Below are 15,589 nucleotides of genomic sequence, written 5' to 3'. Positions count from 1 at the left end.
GGCAGGATTCCTCTTGGGATGTATGGAGATTTTTCATCAACAGTCGGCCCTCTTAGAGAACCTTCAGAAAAGGATGACTTACGTCAGAGAAAATAAGACACAGAAGTGATCTTTGAAGAATAAGAAAGTTTATTCCCAAAGAAGCTTTTAAATAGTTACATTCACAGTTAATATAACTGATCAATCACCTGCTGAGTGTCGAACAAATATTAGGAAGAATACAAAACACGAAGTTTAATGGGGTTGATCTGGACATGGTGTTCCCTTGATGAATCAGTGGCATTGCCTTTGATGATGAAGACTGAGGTTCGAATATAACCTTTTTTCAGGTGAACTCTCAAAGAAAGGCATAGCAAGACCACAATAGCATGTTTTGCATTTAATAAAATGGACACTGAAGTTTTGACTGATCCAGGTCTCTCATCGGAACATTTTTTTGTCCAGATACACCCTCTAACAAATCAGAACACTCTACAGTCATTAGAAGGCAGTGTTCCCCACAAGTCTTAAATAAAGGAATCGGTCCACTTCAATACCTGATGACTTGAAAAATTGAAACCCATCTGAATTTTTGAACCCCTTTTCATTGAAAGATGATAACACAGCTGTGTCTACCGTGTAGGGTGTAATTGCCCACTCAATTGATCGGTTATGTAATCCGACTCAATAACATTGTATTAGAATTGGGACATTGTGGAGAACACTGGGCCTGCCACATCTAACTCTGAATAACATCTGAATACACTGTGTGGTTAATTACATCAGACAAGTTTATTTACAAAGGACGAAGGATTAAAATATACATGCAATTGAGATGAGTAGGTCACCACCGTTGAGCAGCCATCATGGGTTGATCACCACAGGTCCACTCAACAATACATTGGGAGGTTCCTAGCATTCAACCAAACCAGTTGAGTTCCCAAACTGCATCCCTAAGTTAAAATCATCTGCAGACAGCCAATCTGCCAATCAAACCCTGAAGCCTTTTGGAACATTTCTGTGCCAATGATACCTAGTAAAAGGTTAGCCAGCTATTGGAACAGTTGGAGGGCCAGTCAAGTCTCCCTCCTCAGAAAGGACCGTCAGAAACACTTCAAAAGTAAACAGCCAGTTCGTCGCACCCATGTAAAGGAGGCAGGCAAGTGGACCGTTGGCAGCTTCACCACCTGCAAGACATTTGGTGTAAGCAGTGACGAGTGAAAATAAACACAGTGCGCTATAACTAGTGTTAGAAGTCTACTTTGTACAAACTAAAAGAACTGGTTTGTTCCTCCAAGCTCACTTTGCATTTCATGACCAAGAAGAGTTGTCAGGATTCCCATCACGGCCAAATATGGATTCTGGGTTCCTCTCTCGGACACAGGGCTATCCTTATTCATATGATATACGAAATGAACAAACCCACTCCCCAAAATGCAGTCATTTTGGGACTGTCCATACAAACCTTGGGCAATTTGATTGCAGATACCTGAACATTTTACCAAAAGTTACCCGTTTTAATAATCCTACGGATGGTGCAGAATATTGAATGGACAGCCCTTTGGCTTGAATCATTTGTATCAATGACTCTATACAACATTCTGAATAAACATAAATCTACATAGTAAAACTATTTAATTCCCCCCCCCTGCACCACTACTAATGAACTTCCAATGAACTTCAATCAATAAAATCTTTTTATGTGGCAAGACTGCAGAAGGGTAACTCATCAAGTATGCATGGTGAGTGCACATGCCTTTGCTCACAGGCAAGCAACATCAACTAGACATAGTCCTACATGTACACTCTCTCTTAAAAGAAACCATAGCTGGTAAGAACCCAGGAATTTTTGACATGATAGAGAGCATCAAAACAATGAATCTAACACATGCTCCCATTCACAAACGACCATGCAGAAGGCCTTCGTTGTATGTGATTCTCAAACCAAGAACAGCAGATATTGATTGATATTCCATTCAAGTAATCAAAATTCAAAACACCACCTTACAAGAAATTATGAAGCAATGTACACATTTTGAGACAAGTTTACCCAAACCCGCATAAAACTGTCCTATTTTTATTATACACGTTCAATTTTGCATACACAGGGTAAAAATGTACAAATTGTTTGTAACTTTGGGAAATACCCAATAGTTTACGCATTAGCATTATCTGTGAAAACAAGAACAGCTATTTACAGCAGTGTGCAGTGGTGGAATACTACCTTACAGTAGGAATCCATTGCTTTATCTTCACCCACCATCCCATTCCCAGGGCAGATGTTCCCATAGAGATGATCCAAGACTTCCTTAACAACTGTCATGGAGATCTTGACTGAGCACATTGAAGGAGCGTGTCCAGATAATGCCCAGTCAACACTTACTTTCAGTGTTCCTGTGTAGAAGGACCAACAGTGCACACCTGAACATGTGCACAGGCAGTTTGTAGCCTATATATAGTACATTTTCTTATACATCCCACAAGCACTGTCGGCCTGGCATTTTCTCAAGACACTCCTTTCCAGAAGTTAGAGTGTTAGATACTCCCTTGAGGCATCAAATAGCTTTTCATACACACTGAAAGGTTACACTCACACACTCATTTGTCAGATAAGTCAGTATTTAATTTCCAAATTCTAGGTATGTTTACACAGCGATTGGTTTCACCACTAATTTCAAATTTACTAAATCCAAAGATTACTATCCCTTCACCTTAGCCAAGGCTTAGTAGCACTTACTGCAGAATATTGTTTCAATTTGAGCTCAGGAGAAACGAAGAATAGAGCAATATGCAGACACTTAAAACCACAGAGGACAGGCTGGAACGACGCAGAAATCAAACTGCATTTCCTGCTTTCCATGGTTAGCATTTATGACAACTAAAACATTGTCAAGTCACAAATCACAGGCGTTTAGTTCCGATCATCACCGACATCTGTGTGCAGGGAGTCTCATGACTTGAACGATGTGAACTGTGTTTGGTCGACAACATTTAGCGTGTAGTCTCCGATCATATACTGTGGACTCACTGGGAAGCTGGCAGCACTCCCCATGACGGCACCCTGTAAGAGACGATGGGACCATTTATTAGGTGCACCTACCTCATGTTAGCTTACATGTAAGGGCATATCCACAATAAAAATATCATCTCGTACAGTAAATCATACATAAATTAACTGAAAAACAGAGAAAGCAGACTGAAAGAAGAAACCAAGACCACATGAAACATTTCAAGGATCTTCTGAAGTCATGCAGTGAACAAATACGAAGAGTGCAGCATGCAAACTAACAGTGAGCGACAGTCTCCTGGAAGTGGCATTGAGGTACAAGGCTTTGAGGAGTTCCCTTTCATTTGAACCAGTTGAGCTAAAGACACCCATTTGGTCTAGAAAAGAACACTCCAGAAGACAGTGCAATTTCAACATGTAATACAAACAGGCCAACCGGAGATATTTACTGCATGATTTTGTGTTTCTCATAAAGAGTGGATCAAGAACATGTCCCAATGTTTTGTTTTCCTTGATATCAAGGAAGCTGACAGTGAGCACCAGCTCTGAAACGTCAACAAAGTGACACTCGTACATGTTTTGGATATCCACATAAGAAATATCCGAGGTTGACAATGGTGCATGGGTGTACCAAATGAAGAAGCAGGAAGGTATCAAATATGATCTCGATTCGAATGCCTTTGGTCAATGTGGCGATGAATGGTTTATTTTTCAAGTGCTAGTTTGTTTGAATGTACGACCATCAAGGATTAAACCATAAATGGGGAGAAAAAATCAGTTTGTGCCAACTCGCCTGCAGTCACACGCTGAACTTTCCTTGATGACATCTCATGTCAGGATGGATATTTTGATCACTTGAAGCTGGCTTTGAGTTTACATCAAACACCGACTACCAGACAACATATTTACTAAACAAACTATCTTCAACAACTATTACACAATTATTCATTTAGTTTGCAATGAAAAGCAATGATTTAATACCACAGTTCTTAAAGCTAAACAACATGCATGACATGGCATGGTGAGTAGAACAGGTAAACTTTCCCTTGTTGTATATAAACCCAACCAGGGGAATTCCTCAGTATTCAGACAAGTCTGCAACATGAATCATTTGCAATCTAAAGAAAGGATGTCCACACATACTGACTCAAAACCTGAAGATGCTGCGAGTCAAGTTGCAGACTTAATTTGTCTTGAATACTCTGGAATCCACCATTACTGCTTCTTGAGATGGTGCACAAGATAGTATAAAGTTTACCTGCCCATGAGTAAATGCTGCTGGTGAGATTCCTCCTCCGACGGAGGTGCGTGGCTGATGAGAGACCAGACTGATCACACTCGGGATGCTGCCCTGGTTCACCGGTGCATTGTTGGCTGAAATGATATGGGTATCATTGCATCATAACCATACCCTCCAATCAGTGGTCCTAATTGCCTAATGGACACTAGAAACAACATCAGCACTACTTTTTTCCACTAATATGGGCACTCTTACTATAGGTGTGTTTCATGCCGTCACTCCCATCACTGGTTAGAAACTGCCCATTCACATCAGGGGCGTTCATAACGGCGTTTAAGACTTCACATAACTAAAAAGCCCGTCAGGATCTCTCATTGTTCATTGTACTCACCAACTAATGGAATCAGGTTGTTCTGGGCAATGGCCTGGGCGTTCCCATCAACATGGCCATTCAACAAACCATTGATGATCGAGTAATTGGTAGTCTGAGGATCTGCAGAGGGAAAGTATAATGAACTATTTTTAACAAAGATATTGTGTCAACTGTATTGGATCACCAATTGGTGAAGGAATAAACAGATCAATGATGGCATCAGGCTACCTTAAAGTGCTGTAAGACATTACCTTGATCTGGCACAACTCAAGGAACCAAGTGAGTGTGAGGAAAGCAAAATGAGCTTTAAAGAGCCTGGTAAATAGTTCTGAAACCAGATTTCTTTGTGAACACTGCTGAGCCACAACATCTCGTTGGTGATCTGTCTTTCCATAACAGTTTAAAATCTTCATCAACCAGCATTTCTATCAAAGGAAACAATCAAGTTATGTCACAGCCAAATAGTCTTTACAGCCCATTGGTATACCAAGAAATATATAAGAGAGCAAAACTATATAAGCGCCTTATATATTTTGGTATAACTCACTACTGTCAGCCACGTTATTCCAGTACGTCTCTGTTGGCGATTCCGTATTCGTACCCGGAGGTGGAGATGGTGCTTGACCATTGTAGCGGAAGAACGGGTTCTTCAGATCAAGGGTGTTGGACGACTTGTTGCCAGTGCCAACCACTTCAAGGTCTATATCTACATCGTAACTTTGTCTGAAAATATCAGCAGGATACAAATCAATATCAGCCCTGAACCCCAAAGGTGAGCACAGTTTTGCATGGAAAAGTTAGGTTGTTATGTCTTTTTCATGTGGATTTTCTATTTGACAAGCACTGGACAAATACAGGGTCAAGATGGTATCGGCAGATACAGTTTTAGGCCAAGGAATCCTGCTCCGGGCTATGCATGTAAATGAGGAATTCAACTCTTGTGGCAGACTATTTGGACTAAACGAGGGAATATATCAACAATTACCTTGCATTGGATCTTAGCACCACTCGTCCAGTCATCACCTGACCTTGTTGTACAAACAGTGGTCGCTGGAGTAGACAGCGCACCTGGTACCAGTGAGTGAGTGGTTCAGTTGGAGCGGTAGACAGCCAGATGGTCTGGGTGTGACCACAGAAGGCCACATCAAACCAGAATGCCAAGCCGTGCACTGTGCCTGACTGATGTAGAGTAAATGTCAGCGGGATGTCGATCGTGGACAGCTCTTCTTCTTGCGTCGTCAGGAAATCGACAGTATGTTTATATGGTTTGGCCAGGCATATCCGCACATCAAATGTATCCTGGAAAACAACAAACGTTCATAGTTTCATCACGGTTTACATCTGATCTCAAGGAATAGACAACAACATGAAGCCAAGTCAAGATAGAGCACAAGTGCCTGGAAGTAATACGTACCACAATGGGCTGTCTAAAGTATTCCTTTATTGCATCATTCCGCAGGCCAGAAAGGTCAACGCCATAAAAAGACTGCTGATACCTGCAAAAGAGATGGATATTTTCATTCAACTTGAAATCAGTGAAATTTAACCTTACCTTAAATAGGATTTGGAGCAGACCCAACTTGTTTCAACTTGCAATCAGAATCTAAGGCCAATAAATCAAACTAGAACTCACCACTTTAAAAGTGAGGGAAGTTGACGACATTTTGCCCGGCAAGAATGGAAGTTGCATGGCACCACTAGTTACAGGAATATAATGTACTTACCAAAAATTAGATTTAGAAAACTGTTCCATGTACAAAGCATCATCAGTGAATGGTGCAACATAAAGATCTCCTTTTGTGGGGAACATGTTTCCTAGAAAGCGATGAGAGAAACTCAATGATGGCAAAGAGTGATGCTAATGCACCGGATCACGGGTGTGGTGACCAACAAATATCACTCCCAGTCAGTAGGATTGAACTCCACATTGTCAGAAGGAAGATGCTCCCTTGGAACAGGAGTGGTCTTTCTCACAGTAGACCAGCATCCTATCACATAGAACGACAGGAACAAGGACAACACCAAGACATAAGAGAGGAACTCCTCGCGCTGTAATCTTATATGATACAAGCCTTGAAGTCACAAGGATATTGGGCAATGATTAATCATCAAAATCAAACACAGCCTACCTCTACAAGAATTTCCAATGCAAGGACTTACCTCCACGCTTCAGCCATTTCTTGGCATGTAGATAACTCTCCAACATTCTCTCATTGAACAGCATATAACCCATGGGCTCAGACACAATCACATCAACAGGCTCTGGTATGTCCACCTCCTCCACTTTGCCTGGCACAACTATGATCTTTCCACTAAGTTTGTTATTATGAACCAGAGCCTGAAAAGAATAGGATAGATTTGATTGAACACATATAAGGAAAGAATAAGATGACAGTGAGAAATCTCATCGCCTACCCTAGCCGACACGCTTTCCAGATATCATTTCAAACCAAATGAGAAATCAACTCACAGCCCCTTTCAATCATCACCTACAGCTGCCAACAGCTGACCTAGATAAAGCAACTTTCAACAGAGTGAAACAGCACCACCTACCTCACATTGCTGAGCCATAGAACTGGCTTCTATTGCATACACTTTCTTGGCTCCAGCTTGGATGGCAAAGAAGGACAGGATTCCAGAACCAGCACCAACATCTAACACCACCTGGAGGCAAACAGAAGAAGAGAAGATGGCTCAGTGGATGTCTTCAACTGCAGCTCTCTCTTGTTATTTGTCAGTACACATGCATGATAATGAGTCTTCTTAATAAAGTTCCACAAGCATGTTTTGAAATCGTCCAATCTGCATGATTTGTCACCGCCTGGGGGTTAATTCTCAGTATCTTTAGAGTAGTTTAGGATTCACACAAAACAGAATAATATTCACATCTGAATACCACAAACAATGCAACGATTCAACTCAACAAGCTTAGCTCACCTTGTTGTGAAAATCAATGCCATTCTCGAGCATGGCACGTTGGTATGTCGATGTGCGAATGTAGTCCTGCATCATGTTCTGTTGTTGGGAGAGGTATCCATAGAACTGCAAGATAGATTAGGCCATTTTTAGGTCGTGAGATAATTCAATGTTCATCTTACTTGATCGCTGCCACATATTGAAGAAAAGTCATGCCACACCTTTTTAAAGTCTAAGGTCATCCATGCCATTGTTTGTTCCATGTACAAAGTAACAACATTTCTCTAAAAACATTCGAAAGTAGGTTGGTAAACAATATATTTAAGATCAACACTCTCTATTTGGATTAAAGGACAATCTACTGCTACCTACCTGAAAATACTGTACAGCAGAAGCTTCATCTGTTCGTTCATTGAATACCGACTCTTTCTTCTCTGCAATCATCAGCTTTAACCGATGGTGGAATGCTCGGAAATCTGAAAGAAGGACACTTTACCTGTACGGGGAAGAACATTCTGTTTGTCCTATTTGTTTCTCAGAATACAGTAAACCAGTACACAACTTGTAGAATAAGTGTCCAGGGTGATCAACCACTAGTCGCTCACTGCTACATCAATGGCACAGACGAGTTCAGTGAACACTTACCTGCTTCTGCTTTGAACTTGAAGAATAAACTATTATTGTCCACGGTTAAGATAAAGCATTGTCTCCCAACTCTTGAGAACTCAGACTCCTTGTTGACTGTCACTGTGATAAGGTGCTGGGAACCTAGAAAAAGCATTACAAATATTTGCATATATGTCTTCACCAAACAATTAGGATTTTATGAAGTGCATGCTTATGCTTATGCTAGGCCTAGTTAAAAAATCCATGGGAATACCAAACTAACAGACAAAGGACCGTAAGTCACTGCACCACTGAACTGAACCGCTCGATCGAGGTTTCGGCTTTTCATCATATTCTACTAGTCTTTCTTCGACTTGTACTTCACTTGTACTTGTCTACAACAACGTCCGGTAATTGATAAACTGTCCGAAATAGAATCTGAACAACAATGACGAAAAATAACGGAATAAATTGCCCCGATAAAGATATTTTACGCACCATTAGTCACATTTAATCGTGTTTCCGAACCGTTAGTTCCTAGATGAACAGTCACAGGGCCATCATATTTGCCATCTAAAGGTACAAACTGGCCATTTTCGTTTATTGAACAGAGTTGCACGTTTTCGTACACAGCAGCCATTTTCGCTGGATGGGATTGCCGATGGATCTATTATGAGGGAGCAGTTATTTTGTTGGGTTCCAGTCTTTGAAGCAAATACATCAAACACGCATAAAATTACTGTTGTGTCATTTAAAAAGTGTTGATACATATACGTATGTACTTTTATACAACTGAGGCTAGTATAGTGTTCTAATTATATGGGCTACCTTCAAATTTTGGTATTACTACAATACAATGAATGCTCCCCGATTTAGGGAAAAAGCAAGCATGGCGGATTCCACGAATGATGTTGTGATGCCGGGTGATGTTTTACATAATTTGAAGACTTCAGACACTTCTGGCAAGATTGTCATTGGTCCCGGTTTGAGAAGAGATTCAGATAATATCATAGTGACAAAACCTGGAGTCGTCAGATTCAAGGATCCGAATATATATTGGGTCGATTGCTACCAAAAAAGAGTGAGTTTGCGATCCCTAATCTATGGGGCGCCATTCCTGAAATAATTAAGTCACTGCTGTTCTGAAGCGACTAGGTCTTTTACCACTACCCTCTCGTTTGTGTTAGTCACCATTAAGACCTGACAGTGTTTTATCTTCATGTAACCTGCTCTATCAGACAGACTGGTGTGAAGTGAGCACCATATGGGGTGCTTCGACAGTCATAATTCGATTTTTCGACAGCTTGCAGAACTGAGAAATTGCGTATTCAATAGAACCAAGGAAGTGAGAATTTGTCCGAGCTGACTACAGGCCTAGTGAAATTTAAAGTATAGATTATGATAAGGCTGCACTGAACACAACTGAAACACTGTTATATTTTGTAGTATGTTCCAGCCAGAGGAGAGAGTGTTATAGGAATCGTCACCATGAAAGCTGGAGATATATTCAAGTTAGACGTTGGTGCCAGTGAGCAAGCCACGCTATCATTCCTATCATTTGAAGGTGCTACTAAGAAAAATAGGCCAAATTGTAAAGTAAGTTAATATGGTCCTTTCTTCTCCTTCAGTAACAGAACTGATGAGATAATTGTGATTTTTTTAGCTTCGTGCATCAGGAATCATCTGCTGATGCAACTAGCTGGTATACAGTAGAACCTGTCTATTAAGGACACCCTCGGGACTGATAACTGCTGTCCTTAATAGAGAGGTGTCCTGATTAGAGGGGTCAAATTGAAAGGAAACAACAAATTTGGGACAAAAAATAGTGTCCTTAAAAGAGAGGTGTCCACAACGGGAGGTTCCACTGTATATGCATAATATATCTAATGAAACCTTATTTTTTCAGGTTGGTGATATTGTCTATGCTAAGTTTGCTGTTGCCAACAAAGATATGGAGAGAGAACTTGTGTGTATTGGAAGCAATGGGAAAAGTGGCGGCCTTGGGGTGATTAAAGGTGGTGGGCTGCTCTTCCACTCTTCCTTGTATCTTTGTAGAAAGTAAGTATCCTATTCTCCCCCTCTGCCAGCCTAGTATTGTTCTCTTTTTTGTCCACCTTCTTTTGGCAGGAAGTGAATTAAAGTGAGTTTTATTGGTATATTTGTTTTGAATGTAGAGTACTCTCAACACACCCAGGAGCTTGTTGTTCTCGAGTGTGAATAAGTTGTGCAGACTACATAATCTTGTTCCAACTGGACTCATCTCTCTTTCAGGATCCTCAGTCCAGACTGTGTTCTCTTGAAGACGTTGGGGCGGTCAATGCCCTATGAGATTGCCATTGGGATGAATGGGAGAATCTGGATCAAGGGACGATCGGCCGGAGAGGCAATTGCTATATATAACGGTATAACGTGTGCTGAACATATGGACAATGAACAAATCAAAGTCATGTGCAAGAAACTGTTAGACGCTTTGGCAGGATTTGCTAGTTTTGGTGCCGACTGAAATAAATGTGTTTTTTTTAGTGAATATTGAGTTCTGTTGATTTACTGAGTATCAATGCTTGCTCACTGGTGTAGAACCATCTGGATCTAACAATGCAATGCATTGTTGTTAGTTGAGGCCATCATCTCCTTCTAAGTCTTTCACGTAAGTTGCTGTGTCGTGACAGATTTCTCTCCATGTAAACAATACATGAAACACAGTGTTCAGATAATGAAGTTTATTCAATAATCATTTGCGTGTACAAGACAGTTGATAAGAGTACAGATCTGTATATAATCTCAATGTTATAATGGTGGGTGGATGAGACTCGGGAATGATATGCCTACTAAATGTGGTCATAACAACATTTGCAGGATATTTTATCCGATAGCACATGTTTGTTGAACTTGCAGGAGTAGATGATTTCTATTGCAACATTATTTAGACAAAAACATCTAAAATATTGCATCCCATTCTTTGAAATTCCTCAGAGGTACATTGTTATGCTATACTACTCACTACTCACTACTCACTACTCAACAATATCTCCCCCCCCCCTTATTTTACTTCTTTCATTGCTACATCATTCAGTTTATTTCTTCTTGGCGTTGACATCCCAATTATAGTTCAAATATGAGATTTTGAACTTCTTGCCAGCCAGGAGTTCAGCGAGTTGGTTCTTTTTGTCACCGTCACTCATGTGGTCGTTGATCCACTGTAATACCTGAAACACATAATCTTGTGTTGATCAATGGAGCAATGTTTTCTGGACCATATGGAGATTCATGGTGCTAGATCAAGATAGGATCATCATCTTAATTTGCTCTTTGCAATACCATACTGCATCCTTGTACATGTAATTCAAGAAACAATACAAATCATGACATTATGACAAGCCTGTCAACTCGATAGAAACTTTCTATTGCAGCTGACTTCCTTCTCACAAGTTGTATGGGATGATTTGCTGAACTAAATCAGTACACAAGTACAGTTTTGTTTAACATGTATCTCACCTCTTGATCGCTGCTGCCAAAGTCCTCCCTGTACCATTTGAGGATGGCGGAGAGCTTCACATGCTTGTTCTTCATATCCAAGGTCATACCATCATCTCCATCAAAGAAAGCCTCCGCTGCAGTCTTCATTTGATCATAGATTCCCTATAACACAAAATATCTTATCAAGGTAGGTCAGATTAAGTTTCACACTGTCACCAGTAGGTGTCTCTCCTATTTCATAGATCGTACAAGAAGTATAGTCGTTGCTGACATCGAAGACAACCCACTTCCTTAACTGTGCAGAAGTCGCGCAAAGTCAACTGAGTTGACCCTCCCAGATCCTGCCTATAGCACCACTCCATGTTCATATCAATGGGCTAGGACTAGTCCAACTTATTATATAGTGGTTTTGAACACTTACATCAGCAGCATATGTCTTTATTGGGGGACAACTCTTGGCCCCACAAACCAAGGCAAAGTGGATGAGAGGCTCATGTTGTTCGAGGGCAATCTTCAGGCGAGGGTCACTCTTCCCAAATGGTCTGGTGATCATCCCTGATTGAAAGATGAACATATTATCTTACTCTGTTACAGAACCTCGGCTGAACAATGGACAATATCAGTCTTTGAAACTAACATTAGAACAAGTATAGCGCAACTCGCACCTCCCTGGAAAATCATATGATACTAGTGCCACAATGAAGTAATGAATCAATAAGTAAACGAGCCTTACCAACCCCCTTCCTGTTTGCTCTGAGCACACCGTTTTCAATATCCTGTAGGCAATACGTGTGGCCACCAATAATGTAATATATGGTATAGAAAAACTGCAAGTAAAATGAACAGGCATAGTGTATCTAACAGAAATGCAGAAGTCAATGTTCTGACTGAGTAACTAATTGTTTCTCCAGTGTTTAGAAGCTCACATTTGGAAACTATTGCATTAAATTCAATTTTATGTCACAAGGTAGTACCAAGATAAGCTACAAGCTTCAGATTGGATTTGATACCAATTATGCCCAAATTAACCCAAGGCCGCTAAAAGCAGCAAGTGAAAATGTGCGGACACACACCTTGTATCTCTGCCATAAGTTTGTGGCTGGTCCCCTGACGACGGTAGCATGAACGACCAAGGCATTGTACACATTGATGAAGAAGGCCAACTTTTCTTCCCTGGTCGCCTTCTCCAGTTGAACACGCTGGAGCTCTTTTGTCAATTTGAGGTAGAGATTGAATTCATCGGCCCCACCGATCCCATCATAATCAACAGCCTGAAAAAACTCACTGCTATTTAGTCTTCATGCTACATATAATGTTTAGAACTTTCCTGATAGGTTAAGTACCGGTATGGCTTCATGACTTATCGACTCAGAAAGCTGGTGTGACAGTTGACTGTTGCCATGGTTTCACAAGTCTGGACTTGAGACATGCTGAGGTCAAGGTCACTATGACTATGAGGAGGGGGAAAGAAGCTCCCTCACAAAGTTGGATCATGGAGTATGGGATTGTAGGTGCCAACGACTCACCTTCCCATCCTTTGATAAGAATGCATTGTATAGTTTGAGAATCAACCTCCGAAGGTCTTCACCGAGCTCCCCAGCTGCAAAATCAAATCGGGAACAATTAAACATCTGAAATATCAACTTTTAAAGTGGACAGCGAGATTATTCAAAAATGTTTTGGTCTATAATTATGACTTTTTCATGCAAAGGCCTCTCAGAATGAAAATTCATGTTCAGCTTTGAAATTGAATTTCAACTCAACTTTTTCCTGCAATGCTGTAACAGAAATGCCAACCTCCTACCTGGTCTTGGATCACAGTCTGATATTGAGCCAGCATTAAGGGCGTTCGTTTCATGGTCATCCTCTAACAAGCGGTAGTATACCACGTCGTCTTGGAATGTCTCAGTATGCTTCACATGATGACCGAAATGTTTGTCAATCAATTGCTGGCCCATCTCTATTGCTGTTGGCCGATCTGAAATAATAACATATTTGCTCGCAAAATAAGCTGTACGTGTACCACTAGCTAATTCAGTGGACATGTACTACTTTAACCCTCATAACAAGAGTAGTATCATTATCTTACTCATCCCTGTTTCTTGTAGAAATAGTAGACTAGCATCAATTTGCGTATGGCATCACCAATGGTAATGCGCCGCTAAAGCTGTTCATGACGCTGGGCATGACGTAAAAAAGAATTACCGAGTTTCTTTGTCTTGACAACCCAATTAACAAAGTCCTTCCCACAGAATGAGTTCTTGTAAGTAGTCATCCCTTGGCGATGGTTCTTGATCAATCCGCTCTGGCGGAGATCGTGGACAAGGGCGGCATATTCATCTGGCTCACACTTAAATTCGCTATCAACAACTGAAATAAGCAAATGATTTCATGAATGCTGAGAACTTGATGAGGTCTTTGCTTCTATACTGAACACACTGCATAGCACAGCTTATTCAATCATCATTGTCTTGTCTCATGGTTTGGTTATCATGAGATTTGTAGGACAACCACTTCAGTTATAGATGTCAGTCAGCCAATAAGGGACATTGTGACCTATTTCACCAAGACATATGACACACACACAAGTCAGCACCTGGTTCTTTCTAATTCTTTGGCCATGTGATCGAAAAACTATATTTCACTCAACCTTTCAATACCCTGCTATTTTGCAGCATAAAGCTGGTGTGACACCTAAGTCATAAAAGACTTTGCAACCTAATTTTTGGCAAATTAATGGTTCCCACTCAATCCAAGTTTTCTTTTGAGTTGAAGCCAACCTTGTTTGCTGCCTTTCAATAAGCAAGTAGGCCTGGTGTATTGTGTCAGCAGGTGCCAATTCAAAGGAGACACTGACAAGCATCATTCATAGCAGATATTTATAACTTTACTAAGGCTTATGGTACACACTCCTCACAATGTTATTGGACTATCCTTGAAGCTCTCCCTCCCAAACTTGGTGCAATCTACTTTGGCCTGATATCCCCCACTTGTGCAGAGTAAGACTCAACTAGGACCTGAATCTCATCTTCTTACATTTGTCTTTGACTGCAGTGCTTGGATCTGGGGGTACTGGCGCATCTTTTGGTGGCGGGTTGTTCTTCACCTCAGCTATCAGCTTGTCTAATTCAGCTTTATTCTGAATCTGAAACAGAAGATGCTTTAAGAGGTAAATATTGGTGTTGCCTTAAAAGGCAGGCCTTTCGTTCAGGGGCGATTGTGAGATGCAATGACAAAAATGAACATGCAAGCCTTGGGTGCAGAATATTGGGGACAGTGAAATGTGGACCTGGGGTATACACTGGAAATATGATTTAGGCCAGCTAGCTACCATCATCTATCTATTGTGATGTCTTCAATCCAGCAACTGATCCAAAGATATCACAAGCCCACAGGATAGAAGACAAGATCACCACTTCAACTCAGGACGGCCACCCACATTACTGGAGCAGCGGCCGGCGCCATGGGCCTGGCTCTGGCACCAGGCTCTCTGGGCAGCTTTCCCGCCTAAAATGACATCTCAAGGTAGTTACGCAATAAACTCACCAGCTTTTGGAGCTCGTCGTTCCCTCCAACCAGATGGTTGTTGAAGAAAATCTGCGGCACAGTCTTTTTTCCTGTCCTTCTCGCCACATCATCCCTGCACTGGGGGAAGCTGTCCAAGTTGATGTCACTGTACGTCAGATTCAACTCCTGCAGGGCGCTCTTGGCGCGCATACAGTGGGGACAACCCACGACAGAATAAACCAGAATCCGACCCTTCATTTTTGTCCCAACGACCGATAGCTTCGACCTTGCAGTCTTCGACGTCTCGCCGCCAACAGAACTGACTAGCGCATGGACCACTGGTCGATTGGCAAATGAGAGCATCGGGTCTATAATAATGCTAATTATACTCCAGAGCCATTCTAGCATGCTTTATAGCCTTACCTGGGCTATACAAAATCGTACAATGTGTTATCGTTTCAAAAGCATTCGATAAATCCATATA

At 41.2% G+C, this 15,589-nt stretch overlaps 3 protein-coding genes across 5 annotated transcripts; 1 reads left to right on the top strand and 2 right to left on the bottom strand.

Moving 5' to 3' along the window:
• Positions 1-117: 117 nt before the first annotated feature.
• On the bottom strand, positions 118-8,762 carry LOC135486408 (histone-arginine methyltransferase CARMER-like). Of its 3 annotated transcripts, none has more exons than XM_064769168.1 (13): positions 8,620-8,762; positions 8,161-8,283; positions 7,888-7,991; positions 7,537-7,641; positions 7,153-7,263; positions 6,760-6,937; positions 6,324-6,414; positions 6,014-6,095; positions 5,585-5,898; positions 5,147-5,322; positions 4,618-4,719; positions 4,245-4,360; positions 118-3,040 (listed from the first exon to the last, which is right to left on the bottom strand). In XM_064769168.1, exons 1-13 carry the CDS (start codon positions 8,759-8,761, stop codon positions 2,930-2,932), a joined length of 1,755 nt encoding a protein of 584 aa, XP_064625238.1. In that variant the 5' UTR covers position 8,762; the 3' UTR covers positions 118-2,929. The 3 variants fall into 3 exon arrangements, with proteins under 3 accessions (XP_064625238.1, XP_064625240.1, XP_064625239.1); XM_064769170.1 differs by having other exon boundaries at positions 4,249-4,360; XM_064769169.1 differs by having other exon boundaries at positions 5,201-5,322.
• A 248-nt stretch (positions 8,763-9,010) lies between these two features.
• LOC135487140 (exosome complex component RRP40-like) lies at positions 9,011-10,658 on the top strand. The gene is made up of 4 exons (XM_064770559.1): positions 9,011-9,202; positions 9,568-9,717; positions 10,028-10,179; positions 10,393-10,658. The coding sequence occupies exons 1-4, from the start codon at positions 9,011-9,013 to the stop codon at positions 10,622-10,624; spliced, it is 726 nt and encodes a 241-aa protein (XP_064626629.1). The 3' UTR covers positions 10,625-10,658.
• Positions 10,659-10,826: 168 nt separating this feature from the next.
• LOC135487119 (uncharacterized) lies at positions 10,827-15,546 on the bottom strand. Its single transcript, XM_064770506.1, has 10 exons — positions 15,145-15,546; positions 14,635-14,743; positions 13,804-13,968; positions 13,403-13,576; positions 13,125-13,198; positions 12,672-12,869; positions 12,332-12,425; positions 12,020-12,153; positions 11,617-11,760; positions 10,827-11,327 (listed from the first exon to the last, which is right to left on the bottom strand). The coding sequence occupies exons 1-10, from the start codon at positions 15,511-15,513 to the stop codon at positions 11,196-11,198; spliced, it is 1,593 nt and encodes a 530-aa protein (XP_064626576.1). The 5' UTR covers positions 15,514-15,546; the 3' UTR covers positions 10,827-11,195.
• Between the last annotated feature and the right edge of the window lie 43 nt (positions 15,547-15,589).

The sequence above is a fragment of the Lineus longissimus genome, chromosome 4 (assembly GCF_910592395.1).
Source record: "Lineus longissimus chromosome 4, tnLinLong1.2, whole genome shotgun sequence".
In the NCBI taxonomy this organism is placed as follows: Eukaryota; Metazoa; Nemertea; class Pilidiophora; order Heteronemertea; family Lineidae; genus Lineus; species Lineus longissimus.
Note: the sequence above shows the minus strand (reverse complement) of the source record. Positions and strands in the feature narration are given on the sequence as shown.